General features: G+C 39.5%; 1 protein-coding gene across 2 annotated transcripts in view; it reads right to left on the bottom strand.

Annotated features, from left to right (window-relative positions):
- Positions 1–20,929, bottom strand: part of CREB5 (cAMP responsive element binding protein 5) — a 253,853-nt gene that overhangs the window by 196,479 nt on the left and 36,445 nt on the right. The window contains exons 3-6 of one of the 2 annotated variants that reach the window (XM_030445255.1): positions 15,278–15,349; positions 12,093–12,186; positions 9,103–9,141; positions 3,124–3,245 (exon numbers count right to left, since the gene is read on the bottom strand). In XM_030445255.1, the coding sequence (XP_030301115.1) occupies positions 3,124–3,245; positions 9,103–9,141; positions 12,093–12,186; positions 15,278–15,349 (327 nt within the window). The remainder of the gene's footprint in view (positions 1–3,123; positions 3,246–9,102; positions 9,142–12,092; positions 12,187–15,277; positions 15,350–20,929) is intronic. The other variant, XM_008494232.2, reaches the window with a different exon arrangement.

Genomic DNA, 20,929 nt, shown 5'->3' with positions numbered 1-20,929 from the left:
TCAGGTCTTGGAGTTCATCATCATCATCATCATTATTACTGAGTCCACTCGGTCCCCAAGCAAAAGATGGACCATGCATATTTTAAGAGATGGCCCTTGACAGATGAGCTTAGTGTCATAAGACATATCAAGTACGGGGGGCAGAAAGCAACACTAATCCCACCTTATACATAAGAAACCATGACAGAAAGATGTTAAGAGAGTTGTTCCTTGATAAGCAGCTGTGATATAAATCAGGTGTATCCCTACAATACTACCTTAAAAAAAAAAAAATAAAAATAAAAAAAGGTACACAGGGTGCCTCCTAAAATCATACACTGAGTGGTTCACAGCTAATCCACATAACTGGTCCACATAACCATGTTAAACCACAACGAATTATCATGGATTACCCAAACATGGATTATACAAACTCACACTCACAAGAGAAAAAAAGGAAAAGTGGAAAACAAAACAGACAAAAAAAAAAAAAAGACAGGTAATTGAACTTTATTCTTTGAGTTTTCAAATGATAACTCTCAAGGAGAGAAAAAAGTCCTAAATATTTCTCTTACAAGAAATCAGTGTCAAGCTGTTGCTAAACCACAGTAATATCCTAAAATGAATAAAACTATTTCTTTCAAGGTCCAGAGAAACTAGTATGACCAAAAAATAGTTTTGAAAGACTCTTCTGAGCATTGAGTAAGACTCCCATGCAGCTAGCCTTAATCTCCAAGTGTTGGTAGGTCCATTAGGATCATGCTACATCGCACCCATATTCCAGGGATAGGCCGGATTTTTTAGCCATAGCTGCAGCTCAAGGAGTCCCTTTCTGGTGTGGCCTTTGTCTCCTGCATCTGTGTAAAGCTCTACTGAGGCCCACTTCAGATTCCTATCTGACAGTCAGTCGGTAATGTAAGAAAGAACATACAGCAGACTAATTGGAAACACAAAGCAAATGTTACAGGTTAGCTGGCTAGTAGGACTTCTGCTTTTTTTTTCTTCCCGCCTTCTTTTTTTGTTTCTTTTTTCAGCCCCTCCTTTTTGAATTTTTTTAAAATTATTTCCCTCTCCCCCATCACTCATTTGCTCCCTGGGGACCACCAATGGCAGCTGCAGGGGTTGGTAGGAGGGCAGAATAAGACTTCCAGAGGCTGTTAAACAACTGGAGTTATCAGGTAATTTGATGCCCTTGTCTAGGTTTTAATCAGATTGTGCAAATGCCCCTTGTAAACTGAAATGGGCTCAGCAACATCAAGTGTGACAATCTGTGGCTAACTGCACAGAAGTCCACATCAGTAGATTTCTCCTCATCTCCTACTCCTACATAATAAACACCATGCAGGAAGAACCGCTCAGGAATCCTGTAATTCACTAAGAAGTAGGAATGTACAGAAACGGTATCCTTGATTCTGGCTGAGACTCCCCTCTGCAGCACATAAGACACAGAGTTTTAACAAGTTAAATCTAAAATTAGACACATTTATCTCATTACATAGCTGTTTCCTAACATTTGTCACAAAAGCTGCACACAAATCTGTGAGGGTCAGTCTGGGCTATTTTCCCAGTCCTTGACCAAAACTTGGATTCTCTCAAATTTGGATGCTCTTTTTTCCTTGATGAGCATACCTGCTGCTTCAGCCTCTTTCCTCAGTCTCTCTCTTTGTGCCACAACTAAACCACCCCTAGACTCCCTTCCCTATATGCCAAAACCAAACTACTCTTAGACTCCCTTTCCATCCTCTTTTTACAAGTCCTGTCTCCTGTTCTGCACCTCAGCAATCAGCTTTGCCTCTTTTTCACAAAAAGGCCCTTTTGGGCATTTAGGACTCAAGAGCCCTAAATGCTGCTACCTCTGGATTTCAATTACCAGCAGGCAAAGCAAATGACACATTGCAGCAGCTATAAGGAAGCATAACTTCAGAGGAAGCCAGTGCAATTGGAGGCACAGGCACTCTGAAAGGCAAAATAATGCTGAAGGCAAGCTAAAGAGAAGTGACCTCTGGCTTTAGCAACGTAGCTGCTTCATGGCCACCTTCTCCTACTTTTAGTCTGTCATCCCAGATAGTGTTTAAATTAGACAAATAGAGATTACCATGAGAATTAAGCCAAATAACACGATGTTCAACAACTGGGGAAATGTTACAGCAGGGGACACTTTAGACAGGAATTTCCAAGAGCTGCAGAAATGGGGGGGTCAGGAGAGGGGGTAGGCGGCAAGGAAGAGGCACAAAAGGGAACATTGTGAAGGGGAGGTACTGAGCAGGTCGCTGAAAGGCTCCAGGGAGCAATATGCTCCTGTAGAAAGCCCCATATTACTCCAGTGGTTTAGTTCTCAAAAGCAACCAGAACTTTGGATCTTATTTGAAAAGTTAAAACTTCATGAATTACCTCCTCCTGGCCTCTCCAGTGCATTAAGCTCTTTTAGACTTGCTTGAAAATTTTTAGAGCTCTTTAGGATCCTTCAAAACACTCTAACAACCTTTGGGCACAAGACTACACGTAACTCCATACAAAATGGCCCAAGTAATTCAACCAAACTCACAAATCCTGAGACAAAAAGAATACTAATTGGAAATGGGATATGTTATCTACTAGGTAATTCAAGTTAAAGTTTCCCCTTCAGCATGAATACTTTATGAGAAATGCAGAAACACGATAAAGCTGGTAATGATGACTAATAAACCCAGGGGCCCGACGTGTTGCAAAGGAAAGAGAAAAAATTCTTTTTCTTTTTCTTCCTTTTTGTTGAAATAAACGCTCCTTCATAATCCACATCTAACTGTAACATATTTGAGCAAGTTTGCAATCCTCACTTCAAAGACGATATAATTTTCCCAAGCCTCTCCCTCCAGAGGTGTGTAGTTTGTGTTATAGTTTACTTAAAAGCAGAGACTTGGACTCAAACCCTGGCAAACACAGTTACACGCTTTTGGAAATTTAATGCTGGAGGTTTTTTTTCTTGGTTTGGGTTTTTTTATTTTTGTCAACTGTTTCAACAGTTCAAAAAGCATGTCTCAACTTATAGTGCCACCTAGTTTCTAACCAAAAGGTTACTACAAGGTAGCGGAGCTCAATCTGCTTTCACAGTGTCCTTTAACTGTTCAAGAAACCAGAAAAGGAGGAAAGATTCATCACACTCACCCTTTTGTTGTTCTCTTCTTCTTGTGCCTTCCTAAACTCGTGCTCTAGGGAGCAATCAATGTCATTGAAGAGGCCAACTTCCTCACAGTTCTTCAGAAAGCGTGTTGGCGTCGGAGTTTGATCTGAGAATATGACAAGAAAGGATCATTGGTATTTGACATCAAAAAGGAGACAATTAAACAGTCTTCCAGGAAAAGTGAGGTCCTAGCTGACATCTCCATGCTTTCCCACCCCTACCACACCACAGCTAAAACCCAACCACACAGCACTGAATTTTGACGCTGTGCGCTGCGGGCAGGCAGCGCTTGCCTACGGTGGCCCAAAACAGGCAGCAGTCATCATCCAGCAAGAAAGAAAACAGGCTGGGTTTTCACAGTGTGTGCAATACAAGTACACATCCTTCATGTCTGGAAACAGTCCTTACAACTGTCTGTAAGCCTCCAAAAATAGCTGCATGCAAAACAACGCCCAACGTGCATGTTAATGCTCATTTATGATGCAGCACACAGGTAACTGCTACACACACACACACACACACACACACACTCTGTGCTTCAAATGCTTCAAACACTTGAAAACCACCTCAAAGCTACACACGCATCAAGTTAGCCAGGGAAAAAGGATTTATAACACAATTTTTGGAGAAGGACCAAAATGACATTAGGAAAAGGTATGAAATGTTAAACCTGGACCTCAAGGAAGCATCCTTATGTGTTTTATACCTGAAAGTGTTGATAATGCTTGCAAACCATGGGATATGAAGTCAAAAGATTTTTTTAATACATGCCTTCATCTTTAGGTATTTTTTGCCCTCTCAACAATAATTCAGGGAAGGACAGGATTCTCTTTAATGCCACAGGAAGGAGGGACAGAAGGTACAAGGTTTTTAACCTTCTTTTCAAAAACCTGCAAAATGAGCTCAGTTACCCTGTGGACTGTTGTTTCAGCGATGACCTCACCTAGTCTTTCCTTAGGAAGTGAAAAATCAAGCCCAAACTTGGGAACCAAGGACACCCGAAAAGTCTTGTCTGAGGCAGCTCCATTCATTCTGAGGCAAGGCCTTAACTACTCCATCTCCACTTCCTCATCCCCCCAGGCATCAATACAGAACTGTACTAGCAAAAGCAGAAGAGAATCCATATGGTGCTATCAGCTTTACATACATTAAAAAAAAAAAAAAAAAAAAAAAAAAAAAAAAAAGTGGTGAAAAAAAAAATCTTCTCTTGCAAGTTAGTTTCTTCTTCCCAAGTCCTCATCCTAGGTCCAGCTAGGATTAGGTACTAGTACCTAATTTTATGGAAGTATTGGATCCACTCTCTTAAAAAAGGAAAAAAAAATCACCTTCTACAGAGTCATTGACAACTACAGAGTCATTGACAATTATTCTTCTTGAAATTCATACTTTAAATAATAACTTAAAAAAACCTCTTCCTTACTACTCCCAGTTGCCCACACTGGGCTAATTCTGACCTCAGAAAAAAGCTTTCTGCTTCAGTGAGTTCTGGAAGAAAAAATGGTTTCTTGTACCTTGCTAAACTGTCTCAAATTCTACTATTTCCCCTTTACAGGGAACAGTTACCAGATAAAATTAACTTTACATGATCTGTAAAGGAATACACAGTCATCCCTAAACAAAAGGCTGCATCAAAGGAATGCAACCAAAAGCAAAACACCCTCTGTGTAGAAACTGAGAGGATCAGCCTCTTCCATTATAAAAGCAACTGAGGCCAATTTCCACCTCTGTCAGGTGTGGTCCTACAAGCTTTACCTTCTCCAGTCATTTGAAGGTAAATACACTCATTTGTGTGTATTGCTGTGAGATATTGCTGTGACATAAAAAGCAAGTCCTTAACTTAAAATGCTGCTTTATTTCTTTTGGCTAGAGAATCCTACTCATGAGCTTAAAGGAAACAAAACTCAAGTGTTTGGGAACATACACATATTTATCTATTAGTTTTCACAGCTAACTACTGTATTACCAAAGTCAGAAACAAAAAACTTTCCAAGAATCTTGCAAGAACTCTCAGCACAAGGAGCTGAGTCAATGAGGTGCTGACATTGGTGGGAGCTGAGGACACTCACCACTTTACAGGTCCATATCCTAAATAAATAGTGCCAAACTAATCTCCAGGGTAACCTCACTCAAATCAGTAGATTTACACCCGAGTTGTCTTTGGCCCTTGGACTGGAATTTGTACTGGAAATTAAGTGCACTAAAAAGCAGGAGAAATAGATTCTGCTTCCAAAAAGGATTTAATATTTTTGTAGTGAGCATGATTGCTTTGTAAAAAAATAAAGATAATCGCTGCCAAGCCTTTCTTTTCAGAAGTGGTTTATCCATATGAAATAAATAAGGTATCAGTTTAGTGACCAGGATGAGAAACTAGGATTTCATAAAGGAGTTGATGGCAGCACTTAAACTAAAATCAAAAATCCTGCTGTTTTTTTTAAGAGTTTTTTGAGCCCAGAATTTGGACAGTAATGCAGAATACACTAACACAGATAAGGTGTTATTTTTCATAAAGGTACACAGCTGATCCAGAAATCAGCTATTGCTACAACAGGCTACATGAGGTCAGAGGCAACTTAATGTGTAACAAGGTGGTGATCAGGCACCTGTTCCTAATCTGCTCAGCATCCATACCATGAATATGAGACACACAGACATACAAAAAAAAAAAAAATTCTTTCAGTGGCCTAAATCTATTTTAACAGTGAAAACACACAACCCAGAGTAAGAATGTGATTTCAAATGGATAAAGGCCTCATCAGCATTTCAGCATTACTCTGCACATGCTGAAAGTGTATCTTAAGCTCAAGCAGTCTGAGATAATCATATGTTCTGTTGCCTATAGTTGATCTTTTCACTTACCTACTTCATCATTTAAGCATCAAAGCTAATAGATTAATGACATTATTTATACCACCTACATACTGACACGGTGACCTTAAATTACTACCTCAGTCTCCCCCCAAGGTTTCTACAGCCCTGAAACAAGAGTGGCAAGAATTCAGGGCAAGATCTTAAGACAGGGGGAGCGAAGTAGGGGACACCATCACCTCCAGACTGAACTCCATCCATAGACCTTCTAGAAGCCAGTTCAGCCAGATGTAAACCAAGAGCTGCCATCCAACCTTGTAATACATCATCCCTTAACATTCAGAAGTCCCCCAAAACACTGTGTTTGTATGACCGAAGAACTGATAAGGATACAAATTTTGAAACATTGAACCTTTACATAGTAGAATAGACATGTTGCACCTACACTGCACCCAGTGATTTCAGGATTTGAAGACAACCAAGTCCAATGGGCATTATTTGCTCCTGAGGCAAACAACTATGTTGCCCCAGCAAAACAGGAGTCCTCCCTCAGGGGGTGAGCAAACTTACAGAAAACATCCCTCTTAACACCACAGTAATCCTTCTACCTACATTAGCCAAGCCCTTGGTTTTTAAATGAGAATGACACCACAAAGGAGACCCTAGCATAAGTTACACATTCAGGTCTCCCAGAATTAACAAAATATTCCTAATTCTCAACACTTAAAAATGCATTAATAGTTCTAACAGCTTGTGCCTGACTTTACTGTTCCCCATTGGTACAAACAAACCTTTTGTTGCTATCACCAGCGCCCACAACTATTGCAGGCTGACTGAGAACAGGGCTCTGATTTGTTGTACTTCTGCAACTGGATGTGCCAGACCCATCTGGACCGAAACTCAGACAGAGCTATTACCACTCTAAGCATTCCTGCTGAGGACACGTGTTCCTGCAGGAAGCTGTCAGCATGCATGCTGTTAGCCACACAGCCCAGGACTTTATTGGCTCAAGCTGCATTTTGAAGTGGGCAGCTGGAGATATGGGTTTATCTGGGTTAACCCTAGGTATCTGGCTATTATACTGACCAGCCATCCCAACCCAGTCCCACTGTCTGGCATGGAAAGTCTTTCCATCCCCAACTGCTACCTGAATGAGTTTACTATGCCTTGAGGCATCAACCAGTCACAGGAGGACCTGTGTCATCTGACAATTACTTAGGCAGCTATTTCTAAGTCATTTCAAGCTGAGTATTACTCTGATGACATAGTTATGGACAGAAAGTCTGTGAGAAACACTTAGTCTAAATAAACCCCAAAACTTTAAGTGGAAAACATAAGAACCCCAGAGCAGGAGTCTCGCCTGTGCAGATCCCAAGCTAACCTGCTTCTTACAGAAGAGGATTTCAGAAGCACTCAGCAATCAGATTCTGACCAGAACCCGATAATACTCAGCATATTTTTACTTCTGACCCATTCGAAAACCTGTCCCTAGTGTCTCAGGTGATACCTGATTCTCCAGACTAATTGAAAAACATATACTATAAGGCAATGGGAAATTTGAAGTCTTCAGTAAAGAGATCCCAGTATATATTTATTATGTTTGGCTATGCAAATGTTGTTTGGTTTCTGGTTTGTTTTTTGTTGTTGTGTTTTGTTTTTCTAATTACTGAAATAATAGTCATAGAAAGGACACTCAGTCTCAATACATTGCTTTCAAAACAGCAGGCCAAGAAATGCCACATTGGCTTGCTATATTAAGAGTTTATTTATAAACAGAACACATTTTTAAGAGCTACCTTGGAACCTAGAATTTTATCCCTCAAAGCACAAATGAAAACTTCAAAGCATGACACCATTCGAGAAAAAAATTGGAGAACCAAAGGACAGTTATATGAAACAAGCTTTCATTTTGAAAAAAAAATAATAATTCAGATTCAGGAAGAGATATCTAGCAGCACAGCTCCAAAGTGTGTAACTTGATTCTTCATCTTTCTTTAAATAAAAAAAAAATGTTTAGTCTGATGCAGAGTAATAACAGGGGTTTGGCTTGTTCAGCTGTGGGCTCTGTTTAAGTTACATACTTACCCCTGTTGTACTTTCACACAAGGATAACAAAGTCAGAGTAATAGGGATAGCACTGAAATTTGAAGGGCTGCCCATCAAGCAGCCACAAGGAAAGAGGAAATGTCCTGAGAAATTCAATGTTTCTTCACTGATTTGTCAGGTTACTTCCCAAGTCTACCAAGCAGCTCCAAGTCATGACACCTCAAGCAGGTGTTGGAAGAGAAGAGGAGATGCACCCAGTTGTACCTGGTGGAACTGCTCTCACCCAGGGCTCACAGATGAGGGCTCCCAGGAACTTCACTGCTTAAAGAACCACTGTTTGAAATGCTGGTTGGACTTTCTGTAGGGGTACAATACATCTAAAATTTCTTCTGGTCACTCAGAACCTGACCAGTTGAATTTTAGAAAACTTTTCATTTCATTATTTCACAAAGCAAGGGACACAGAAATTAATAAGAAATCCTTACACATTCTCTTTCCCTATATCAGATAATTTTGCACTCCACAAAAGTCATGCCTAGATAAACCTCCCTTTGTAAACCACAAGGAGAAAAATATAAGCCAAGCAATGATGCCATTACCTGGGAAAAGTAATACATTTACACAACTTTTAATATATACACTTTTTCATCTAGAGGAGATTGTTTCTACCTCCACAGCAGGCTTTACCCCCAAAATTCTAGAGGATTGAATTTCAGTAAATAGAAACAGGAAAAAAAAGAAGGTTTCTATGTAGATAATCCTGGCCTCTCCTGTATCTGCTAGCAGCACTTTCAGAAGGACTTCCCCCTTCCTCCAGCAGTGGTAAGGAGTCACTCCTTTCCTTCTCTTACCAAATTTGATACCACAGGAATCTCAGTGCTCCCAAATTTCAGTTCCATGTCACTATTAGTACTTACCTGGCAGGAAGAATCTGTCCCATGGACACTAATATTTTGGTGTTAAAAAAAAAAAAAGCTTTTGACAAACTGCAAAACACAGTTTTAAAGCAATGCAATGTTTAGTTAGCACAACAGCACAGCAGGGCCAACACCTTGTTTAGTCAACCTAACTACAAAATTTTCCTTCAGTGATGACCTGCATGCAAAACTTACACAAGATATTCTGTCTTATCTCAAACAGCTCTTTTTTGGCTAAGAAAGATGAAAATGGAAACCGTCAATGACTCACAATCTATACATACAACAAGGCTTTGTAACAGACAAAAATAAAATACGTACACAAAACAAAACAAAAAACACTACGGTCTTAAAAGTAATGTCAAATGATCCAAGAAAAGGACCAGTTGCATTTTCACACAGTGCCTTGAGCCAGTTTTGCTTCCATTTATACAGTCAAAAAATAAAGCTATTAATGTATCCGTCTATCTGGAGTTTCAGAACTCATTTGGGAATCACTAGATTTAACAAGACTTCTTCAGCCAGCATTAAAAAAAATTAAGCAAATTTATCAACTGCTTCCTAGTTGAGAACCAGGAAGCTCATGACTAGACAAACCAGCATGGCACATATAATGTCAATCAGGTCACAGAACCTTGTTAATTAAACACTGCTCCCCCTCCACACAACAACAACATAAAACATAACTTTACCTTTCGCTTAAAAGTTGGTATGTCAGAACTCAGCTCAGATTTCACACAAGAAACGGTGTTACTCCCAAGTCATATGCATTGGTATAAGAGCAACAGCCCCTGGTTTTGTGCCTATCTCCAGTAATACTTTATACAAGATATGCTTAGTGTATGTTAAATATTATTGATATTATACTGACCCTAGGCTAGGCATTAGATGTCTCTGGAAACAAAGCAGATAATTCTAATGGCTACCTGAAAGCATACAGGCCATTATTTTGCATTATTTATTACTAACAATTAATAGATTCAAATACAACGCAACACACGGGAAAAAAAGAAGAAAATCTGACTCCTAGGCACCTTAATTTTAAAAAAAGGAGGGAAAAAAGCTACCACACATTGTCACTGCACCTGGCTTATTATAGGGCAATTGCTGCTGCAATTCTTTGAACCTACTGATGACAGAAACAAATTAAAAAAAAAAAAGTCAAATAAGCAAAAATGCAAAAAAACTAGAAGGAAGACATGAAGACAAATGTCTAAGAGAAAATTCTGTCTCTTTTCCCCATATATCATTAATTTTTCATTATGAAATCTAAGAATAAAACATCTTAAACTTTAAGGTATTTAAATTTCCCCAGGGTTTAGGTGGGTAATGAAACAACTATTTTTCAGTGTCTCCCTGCAGAAACTGGATGATCTACGATGCTTCCAAATGAAAGATTGCAAAATGCAGAACAAATCCACCAAACAAACACAAAAAGAAAAATCATACACAGCAGACCCAGGCTGCCAGACTGCTATGGTCAGGCACATTTGCTGCAGTCTGTGATAACACATGCAGCTTTTTACTCATGTTCATTACTACAAGGATCATCATCCACAAAACACAAGAGAACACATCCCTCAGAAGCAATCTTGGAGCCTTTCTGGCCACAGAATTCTGCATTTCTATGTGCTCAGCTGGCTAACTGCAGGTCTAGGGGCCCCACTTACTGGTGGTAGTGGTGGAAGTCAGTCAGAGGATTTTGCCTGGGAAAGCAACCAACTAGGATAGTTATCTCATAGAAGTTACCATACATGTATGGAGCTACTCTACTCAGGGATTTCCTGGGCACAGAATATGCTCCTTAGAAACTTCCTTCAAGCAGAAGACTTGCCAAACAGAAAGTTCTAACAAGAGCTCTAAAAAAGTTAGAATAAAAGTTCTAAAAGGGCCAGTGCTTTCACAGGGTCAATGTGCCCACAGTACAGGTATCTTCAAGTAGTTTCAATGCAAGAGGACACAGCCAAGTGCAAGAGCAGCATTTCCTCATTCGTGCTTGATAACACAGGATTCTGCAGGCACAGCTGCCACACAGGCATCTTAAAATGTTTCATCTTCAGCATGCTGTGTACTGCTCCTTTCTAAACTTAGTCCACCATGGAATTTTTAAGTATAAGAGGAAAATAAATTCTATCTGGGACAAGGTTTGTCTGATTTCTTACTGGTGCCTGTAGTCCAACAAACCAAAAGGTGCTAAAGTAAGCATATGCAAGCAATTAGTACCCCGTTTTGATTTTCACAAAAGTGGAAACTGTTTATCCATAAAAGAGGTAGTCTGCTAAAGACCCCTTAATCATCATACCTATTGCACATAAAATGGCAAAATTTACCTCGAAAAAGATAAATATCAACCACTGGTTAACATCCACACACACACTTGCCTCATAGGTTTCTGTCCTAAAATTACTTTGAAACCTTAAAAGTTCCTGTGATTTTATTCCTTATAACCAATTGCCACAGCCTGAGGAACATACAATAGGAAAAGGGAACAGGAGAGGAGAGAAGCGGTCAGATTAAGGTTCGCTTGACCTTACCCAGCACTCACTGAATGCCAGTAAGCCACAGATGTGTGGTTACTCAGACAAGAGTATTAACAAAGTACCTAAGAAACTAAAGACTTTAAATAATTGCACATAATACCAAAGAACCTCCATGTATGGCAGGGGAAGGGCAGAAAGAAATGGTTACCCTGAGGGGGAAAACGTACTGGATGTTACCCACTCGTTTGCCTTACAGATATTTACTGTGTGCAGGTTCCACATGATGTTGGCCCACGAGAGCTGCTGAAGTGAGCCTGTCAAACTTAAATAGTGAGTCTTATAGGAACAGTACAAATGCACTTCATTAACACACTCGCTGCTGGGCTCCCAGCTGACATGGGCTTAAGTGCCTACATTTCACTGGCATGTTGACACGGGAGGCAGTGATAGAGCTGCCAGCATGGCTGAGGTTCAATAATTTCTCTCCCTCTCATGCCAAACCTGTGAGAAGGCATAAGAATGGCAACTGTCTTTCCATTTAAATATATGCATTCTAGCTTATTGCACCTCTACTTTTTCTTTAATTGGAGCAGGGGCTTTTTAAAACCAAGCGTGGAGGTATTTTGCCAGTAGCTTTCCAGCAGGAGTCATGCTTTCAACATCCTCTGAATAGTTATCTCAATTCTCAAATTCATGTCTTCTTACCTGATAACATATTATCTGTTTTTATTGAAGGAAACTTCAAAGTCATTTCATGTTTGTGCCTGTGAATCATCAGATGATCCTCTGTTGGAAAACGCTGTCAGGCAAACAGAGAGAAAGAGAGAGAGAGGAAGAGAGGGAAAAAAAAAAAAAAAAAAAAAAAAAAAGAAAAAGAAGAAGAAGAATTTAATTCTCTAATAAACTTTTGGCAATAGACAGAATTTCAAAAACGGGAGAAAGAAATGTATCCAGCTAGAAATGTGTCCAAATGGCACAGGAAACAGAATATTTGAAAATACAAGCGACTATGAGTAACAAAATAGCTGTACTTTACTAAAAAACTTATTTGCTGCAGTGCTCTCTGGGGCTGCAAAGCCCAAGGTGTCATGAATTTGCCTGAAAAAGTTGCAGACCAAGATTCTAAGGGTCTCTGACACCCACCCCAGCTACCACAGCCTCACAAGTCACCACGTGTCTGAGGATCTACAATAACTGCTGCTGTATCTGCTCTTAGCCCACGGCAAACACAAAGTAACACAGCATATCTTAAAATCACTTCACTGGATTTTTCTGCTTTTGTGTCTTTCCTTCATCTATATCTGCTGAGCAGCAATAAAAATAATCAAATAAGGCAGCCTTTCCTACCCAAAAGTATCCAGGTAAAATGCACCTTTAATTTTGGAAACCTTTGATGCTTCGACTCGATTCAAAGTGGCAATGCAATGGTGCTTGGTATGGAACAACTATTTATGACCCTTTATGATACTAAATTAAATACTTTTCTTTTGTCAAGCAGTGAAGGTGGAAAAATGTGCTTTGTAAGAAACTAATGAGTTCTTTTTCAATCTGATAACAGACTACTACAACAAACAGCTTCTTTTGAAGAAGACAAAGAAGAGGCAAGCTTGAATAAATGTTCAAGAACTTGCACACTTGTGCTCTAAGGGCAGACTGGTTGTGTTAGGTTTACTTCACCAGAAGGATGTGTACACAGACCTTTGCTACAAACTACTGTAATAGTTTTAACAGGGTTATTTCAGAACTAGCAAAGGCCAAGAGTTGTATCACCAGGGCTTGAGGAAAAAAAGAAAAAAAAAAGTTAAAAGCAGCTTTTTAAAGCAACAGGTACATAGAAGAGTGTTAAAAACTGGCAACAACGGAGTTATGGTGACTTAAGGCTTTCAACACAGTATATTCTTGGCTAAGGGCCTTTACTTGTGGCTATAGCATAAATAGTTGCAGTATGTTGCACCTTCTGAGAATCCCTCTAAGCCCATAGACAAAGTGTCATAAATAATGAGAATGAATTCTCTGGGAAAAAAAAAAAATCCCAAAGACCTTTTCCTCACAGTGAAATCCTGCTTCATTGCTTACTCATCTGGAAGAAATGCAGCACCAGAAATTTATGTTAAGAGCAGAGGGAATATGTGAAAGGCCTTGCTCAATGAAATTGTGAGGGGGAAAAACACGTCTTGTTCTCATGAAACTGAGATTTTTCCTTCATGGAAGTCCTGCTCTGTTTTCACAGTGAAATCTGCCAGCTTAAAGAGGGCATGGGGCAACTGAGGAGAAGCTGCTCCTCCAGCCCAGACTTCTCTGTCTTTTTTGTAAGCCTACTTTCTTCCTTGTGCAGAAGGTCAACTCCCTCAGCCCTCAATCCATATCCTCACTGGCTGACAGAGAAGCCAGTCCCCAGACAGCTTAGCTGGAGAGCAGTGCCCTACACTGTGCCCTTCTGTCAAATCCTCATTTCCAAGAAATAGAGGACAGGTTCTGAAATGGGAAATTAATGTCTTCCAAGATGAAGTTCACACCTACGTTGCTTGTCTTTTCCAAACTTTAACAGTATACAACCAAACTCGCTCTCTGAACACCTAAATGAGCTGTTTGGATCGGCTTCTCCGCTGAGGAAATCAATAAATAGCTGAGTTTTTTCACTCAAGTCCACCAATTTGAGTGGAAGTGAGTTTTAAGAGTTGAAAATAAAGGAAATAAAACTTGCTTATAAAGCTTAGATACTTCTACTCCACCTCTAAGATAGAATGGTGAGTTTGACACTGTGTGGAGACCTGAAGTGCCAAATCCTTGATCAGAGGGACAATCCCAAAGATGCACTCTGGCACCCGTAAAAAGGCTGCCAGTTAATGAAACTGCAAAACTGCTTGGCCAGTTGCTAACCAAACCTCAGGTTTCTCCCTTTACTCATTTCACCTCTTCACAAAATCAACATCTACACTCCCAGTTAATAGTCAACCATCATTCCACCAGAAGAACCTAAAGGGCTGTAAAAATATCAGCCAGCTGAAAACTCCTAAAGTACACTTAGTGCAGGAAATATCACCATTAAGAGAAGAGGGCTCTGGGAAATGGGCAAGCTAAATCACTTAAAACAGAGGCAGACAGGAAACTGTGGTGGCAAAAACCCAAAGGATGCCCTTGCCTGAATCTTTTACTCAGAAAATCTTGTCACCAAACCAAGTTAGGGTAGGAAGTGCAACAAGTGGAACTTTCGTCATTGCTTCATGGGCAAAGCTTCCCTCATCTCTGCAAAATCATTAAAAAAACACAAACAACAGAAATCCCAATTCAAAATTTCAGCAGGTATAATCCTGGTCACTTCAGTTGTTACAGGTGAGATTATTTCCTCAGAGATACATGGCAGATCACCAACCAAGAGGAATCCTAAGCATACCTCCTGAGGCAGAATTTATCTACAGGCTGCATCTTCTATAAAGAATATTTACTAGGAAGATATAGCAAAGATTTTTTTTTTTTTAAATTTAATAGGTTATCATTGTATAAAAACAAAACAAAAAAAAAATTCAGGAGGGCTACCACATCCAATAGGAAACACAGTATATTCCATGGTACAGAAGACAGAAAAATGTGTCCTCCCTTGCTAGCCACTAAATTAATCTGCAATACTGGGCTTGAAACACTAGGCTGGGGGATGAGGGATGGCATGGAAGCACTTTTATTAACTCTTTTTTGAATGGCTGTTGTATTTGCTTTAAATATTTTTAATAATATTTTGTGGGGTAAGGAGATAATTGAGGGGGAAAAAGACTTTAAAAAAAAACCAAAAAACTAGATATTATTATTAGACATGTGTTAATGTATCAGGAGGCATTATACAAGCCAGAGCTAGTGCTGAGGACTCAATTAATACCACCGCTAACTTCACTCACCTGTGAGCAGCCTGGGGCACTGCAGACAAAAGGCCTCTCCTGCTCCAAGTTCATCTTTGATTCCTCATAAATCTACATGTTAAAAGGGGGAGGGGGAAAGAAAGGGAACCTATGAATATATACATTCTAAACTTCACACATACATGCAACATACAATCACCACGGTTTGTGCTTTTATTTCAAACTCCCACAAGAGACCAAAAAAAAGAAAAATGTTTTCATCCGCAAAGTACTAAATTTGCTAATATTCAGCAGGCTCCCTACAGTCTAAGTTCTTATTACTCCTTCCTGAGCACATATTTACTTTGAAGAAAGGAAAAAAAAAAAAAAAAGCCATTAAGCTTTCACAGCAGAAATCTGCCTCAGAAGAAAGCATATGTTCAGTGTTGTTATTAGATAAGACCGTGTCTGCTTAGAAATATCTCGAATTAAGAGTTTTTACCTTTCCTTCTTCAGTTCCTGCTGAACAACATTAAAACCAGACGTCTAGGTTACTTCTGAGAAAGAACCAAAGAACCTGCTTTTTGAAGTTCTTGGTCCATAGTGTTCAACATCAATAACTTAAACACATTACACGCATGCTCTCTGTAAACACAAGATAAATGTGCATCCTCATCTTTTAAAAGGTCAGCTAGATCCTTAGGAGCTCGAGAAATTAAGTTTTGACTAAAACTGCAGCTTTCCCGTAGCAGTTCCAGTCCTGTAACCTTGAACTAAAGCCTGGGGGGTGGGGGGGGGAGAGCTCCTGAGTCCAGAATAAAACCAGAGGAGGAAACATTCACCCTCAGAACCAGCAATTCAGCTAAACTCGAGTCAATATCACAGCAGTGTCCCTGAGAAGCATCAACAAAATTAATTTTTAAATAACATTTTAGAATGTAAAATAAGTAAGTCACTTCTTTCAGAAATGTTTTAAGCCTTTTGGTACAAGTGGCATTACAAGCTACAATATAGTAGCTGACCCACCTTAAAGCACAACATATGACTTCTGCTTATGTTATGCTTCAAATACCTTAAAATTCAGCCTCATGGTAGCCCTGCTTAGATAAGTGCCCGAGTTGCATTTGTGTACTTTTTTAATTAAAAAAAAAAAAAAAAAAGAGAGAAATATATTGGCAAAGAAGTAGAATTTGATTTTTCAAGTACAAAAAGGACTGCAGAAGGACAAGTGCTGAAACTAGTAAACTCTGGTGCCCTTTCTTAACAGCACAATTCCTTGCTTTCTATTACCAGGAATATCTTTACCACACTTAGGATTGTTGTTAGACAAGTGCTGTTTTCAGAAAAATTGCTAGCACCCCCTGCAAACAATAAATACACCATTAACCAGAACATCAGCCAGACCTTTATTTACAACAATTGCTTTCAGTGTCCAGAGTTCTCAAAAATAATACACAAAACTTCTGGATTATAACTTTTTCTTTTTAATTGAAATCCATTCTGCTGGACAGCATTGTCCCGAAAGGGTATTTTGCTACTTGTGACATAAAACAAACAAACAAACAAAACCCAAAAAAAACCCAAAACAAAACAAAAAATGCAGAGGCTGACCAGCCTTTACCTTGCTCCACTGACTCCCAGAAGCAGCATTGACAAGTAAAGAATTTCTGGGTTTTTTTGCCCTTTTACCTCCACAAGAACACCTCTTAAAGGTGATAATTAGCATCAATTAATTTTCTTGAAGTGGACATCCCTACAGACACCTGGCCTTGAGAAAAAGAATTTATTACACCTTATACAATCAGGTGTCAAGAAAGACCCAAATTCAGATTTATTCTATCTGCACAAGGCTAGAACTGAAATAACTAAAATTGTACCTAATTTACTCCTTTAAGATTATTCATATCCTGTTTTGATTTAACTTACAGCTATGTTAAACTGAAATAGGATACTCATAATCAGAAATGAAAGAGTATGTTTGCAAAAAGGCTTATACTAAAATAACTAAAGGTGTTAAATTACTTCTAATTTCAGTTATTTCAGTTCCAGACTGTGCATAGACAAGATCTTAGGAGGTGAAGCCATAAAAATGCTCTGAAGTACATGATACTGTCTGAAAGAACCAAGCAGCAGAAAACTGACTAAACAAACAGTCCCCCTCCCCCACCCCAAAAAAAAAAAAAAAGCAAAAACCCCTCCAGCTAAGTTTGATTTTTCAATCCACCTCTGTTTCTGGGATCTGACCCTGAGATGTTGTCTTTCCTAAAGACATTTTCACAAAAAAATAAAAATAAAAAAGTTGTGTGAATAACGATATCTCAATTACTCCTGCAACTGAAGCACTGCCAAAGGTTTCTGTTACCCCCCTCCTCTTCCCTCCTCAGGGGAGAGGGACAACTGCATTTCCAATAGGACAACAACGGATGAGACTCAGTTAAAGAAAACAAGAGAGAAACAATTCTGGTCCCAAGTGTCCAAGTGAGTTTCAAAACATTACCAGGAATTACTTGGAGTTTGTTTTCTTATGGAGTATTGCAAGTCTAAAACTGCCCTCCCCACCCTGAGCTTGAGTCCTTAAATCCATCAACACATTCTCTGATACAGTTAAATGATTCTCAAAGTTGCTAGATAGATAAGCACAGAGTAAGCACCAAAAGAAGACACCCAATAAGGACCAGAATCCTGAACATGGGGATCAACTCCAGGAAAATATGGACTTGGGTTTTATTCTCAGTACTTTGAAAAGGTGTCAAATTCAACATCGAGTTGCTTACCACAAATGAACAAGCAACTGCTGGTTCCCACGAGAATCACTCTTTGCAGGCTATTTGCAGACATTGAGCTTTTTTAAAATTAAAAAAAAAAGTAATAATTCAGAAAGGCTGTATCATGTGTGCCCTCCAGGATACTGTCTAGCATAACTTGAGCCATACAATATGTTACCAGATAGTACAATGCCCTCAAGACAAATTACACTGTGCAGAATTCGTATTTACACGTGATGCTATCACCATGGTTGAGACTGTAGCACTATGGACTCTCTTACAATAGTAAACAAGTGAAAAAAAAATGCCTACAGTTTTTGAGAGGGTGTCCCGTGCTTAATTATCTTACGGCAGTAAGTCAAGATTTACGCTTAAATGTTGCCCAGAAACACTGCAGCTGAAAATCTGGGCTGTGAATGTGAATCTTCTCCATCTCCCATTCCCACTGAATTCTGCAAGAGCTGCAGATGCACAAGGAGCATGGGATCTCACTCCAGGCTTGCAGCAGAAGGGGAGCTCTCAGAAAGAGAGGTCTTCTTTGGCTGTGCACTGCCCAGTTTGCACAGCATCCTTTTCAAGATGCAGACCTGCATCTCCCATCCTTCAGCCTTACCCAGCCGCTGGCACACAGCTCACACAGCTCATGTGTGTTGCTGGGCCACACTACTCAAGTCACCTTTTTCCACAGCATGTGCAGGTGGTACAGCATACACGAAGGAAATCACACAATCAGTGGCAGCATTTCGACCTCACCCAATAAAAATAAATCCCAGCAACCTTTCCATCTAAATTAAGGCGCTTATTAACCTTTAGGATCTTATAAATTCAAGTTACACTTGTGCACCTCTCATAGTACTACACATGACAGCTGCAATTAATGTGCATGAAGAATATCAGGCAAATCTACGATGACTGGAAAGTTAAAAAATTTCTCAGGCCTGAATTTTTTACTTCTATTATCAATAGCTTAATTTATTGCAACTTTGTGACCTCTTCGAAGAAATAAACAAGGATTATAAATATTAGTGAGCACTAATATTGGTATGTCAGCGTTAGTTCTGATATTATTAACAATGGGTATGAGTGCATTATGCATCAGAAAAGGGGGCTGAATTTTAATAGACATGTTAACAACATCTGTCAACATTTATTGCCCTACTGTGACCACATAAAGAGCCTTATTGGCAGAATATGTAAGTGAGGAAATCTGCTACACTGTTGTAGCCAGCCATTCTCCTGAAATACCACTCTGCTTAGGAGAGGCTAAGATATTCAAATCAGAAAAATAAACAAACAAAAATATAGAAGAAGCACAGAAAAACTTCTCCAAGCCATGTCACATGAAACAGAAACAAGTTAGGTCTGCAGCAAGCCGATTTTTTCGTATGTTCCTTGATTCCTGCATGCAATCCTTCTAAGCATATTTTATTATAATTAATAAAACTGAAGGCCACAGTAAGGAATGGGAGAACATAACAAAGAAGTAAAAAGCAAACAAAAGAAAAAAAAAACAAAACACCCTCAGAACATGGCAACAAACTACATCTCCTCTCAGCAGCATCCAGAGAGAAGTACCCCACGTCCTCAGGCTCTTCAAGGAAACTTTGCAGAGCCCCAGGATCATCTTTTCTGAACCAGAAAAATAGTTCTAACAACTAACACCAAGCAAGCATGCTCCTTTTCTGTCTCTCCCTCCCTTTTTCAACTCAGCAGTAATCTTATTGCCTTACTGGTAAAAACATCAAGCAGGCTTGTTTCCTGTTTCAATGTTATTCTTGAAGTGGGCTGCAGTAAGAATCTGATTTTCATTGGGCTATTATTATTTGCAGCTGCGTGACCTTTTTAACCCTCTTTTAAAAGTGACATTTCAGCCTTCAACCTCAAGCTGTCTAAATGTTGCAAGGTTTTCAGTCCTCTGATTAACAGTGAAAAAGAACCCATGGAGAGGTGTATACTACAATGTGTCTAATACAGGTCAGTGCACCCATCCTGCCATTTGCACAACTAAGTAATTACACTCTAATAAGCAACCTGTTTGTTGAAATTAATCACCTGGGCACATGCTTGCAAGACAGGTTTCTTGAGCCTGGTGTGACCAAGGTCACTGAGATTTCCAAATACAAGTGCAAAATATGCAGTCACAAGCGTTAGCAGCAGTATGCAGAGACATGAGCAATAAATGAAGCATCACCTATTTTTTTAGGGTCATGGCCACAATGAATAAAAAGTGAGAGGAGATGTGGTTATGCTGCACTTCTGAATATTAAAGAACCCCACTGGAGTAAGCAGCATTTTAAACTGCTAGTCTTGACTATTCAGTACTGTTTGCAGATAATTACAGTGTTATTACAAATGTTATTAGGACTTGTTGCTTTTAGAGGTTTAGTACACATAGGGTTAATGCTTACAGCTGTTCCCTATACCTCCTTGCATGAGCCAAGCCAATTTAAGTACCCTTGTGCTGAAACCTTGTGCATGGTGTTTTTCCTCGGCATGGGCTGTTCAGTGGAAGCTCTTGTTTTCTGAAACTAGCATCATGCTTTCCACATGCACACATACAGGGCTCATTATCACAGCCCTGCCTGCTTCAGCTGCTACAACGAAGGGTCTGTCAGCATTTCCATTAGAAACCCCCTCGTTTCAGGATTAAAGCATTTCCAAATGGTTCTGGATGCTGGAAAGCAATTTGTGTCTGGAGTCCCCAAGAAGGACTTTAATGTGATGCACATTTGAGCTGGGGCTCGAGCCCTCGCTGGTACTCCAGTCGAATTTTTGTGATTGCATTTATGACATTTATATGTGGAAAAACACTCAGCTTGGGCCTTTATTCATTTGTTTTAAAAGAAGAGAGCCCCATAAATCTTTAGGCAGAGCTGAGCACTCTCAAGCAGCGGTTGATGTGTGAACTGCCTCAACAGCAAGCAGCCTTCTGTCCTTTCCCCAGGGT

The sequence above is a fragment of the Calypte anna genome, chromosome 2, assembly GCF_003957555.1.
Source record: "Calypte anna isolate BGI_N300 chromosome 2, bCalAnn1_v1.p, whole genome shotgun sequence".
NCBI classification, from domain to species: Eukaryota; Metazoa; Chordata; class Aves; order Apodiformes; family Trochilidae; genus Calypte; species Calypte anna.
The sequence above is the reverse complement of the archived record's forward strand: the minus strand, read 5'-3'. Positions and strand labels throughout refer to the sequence as shown.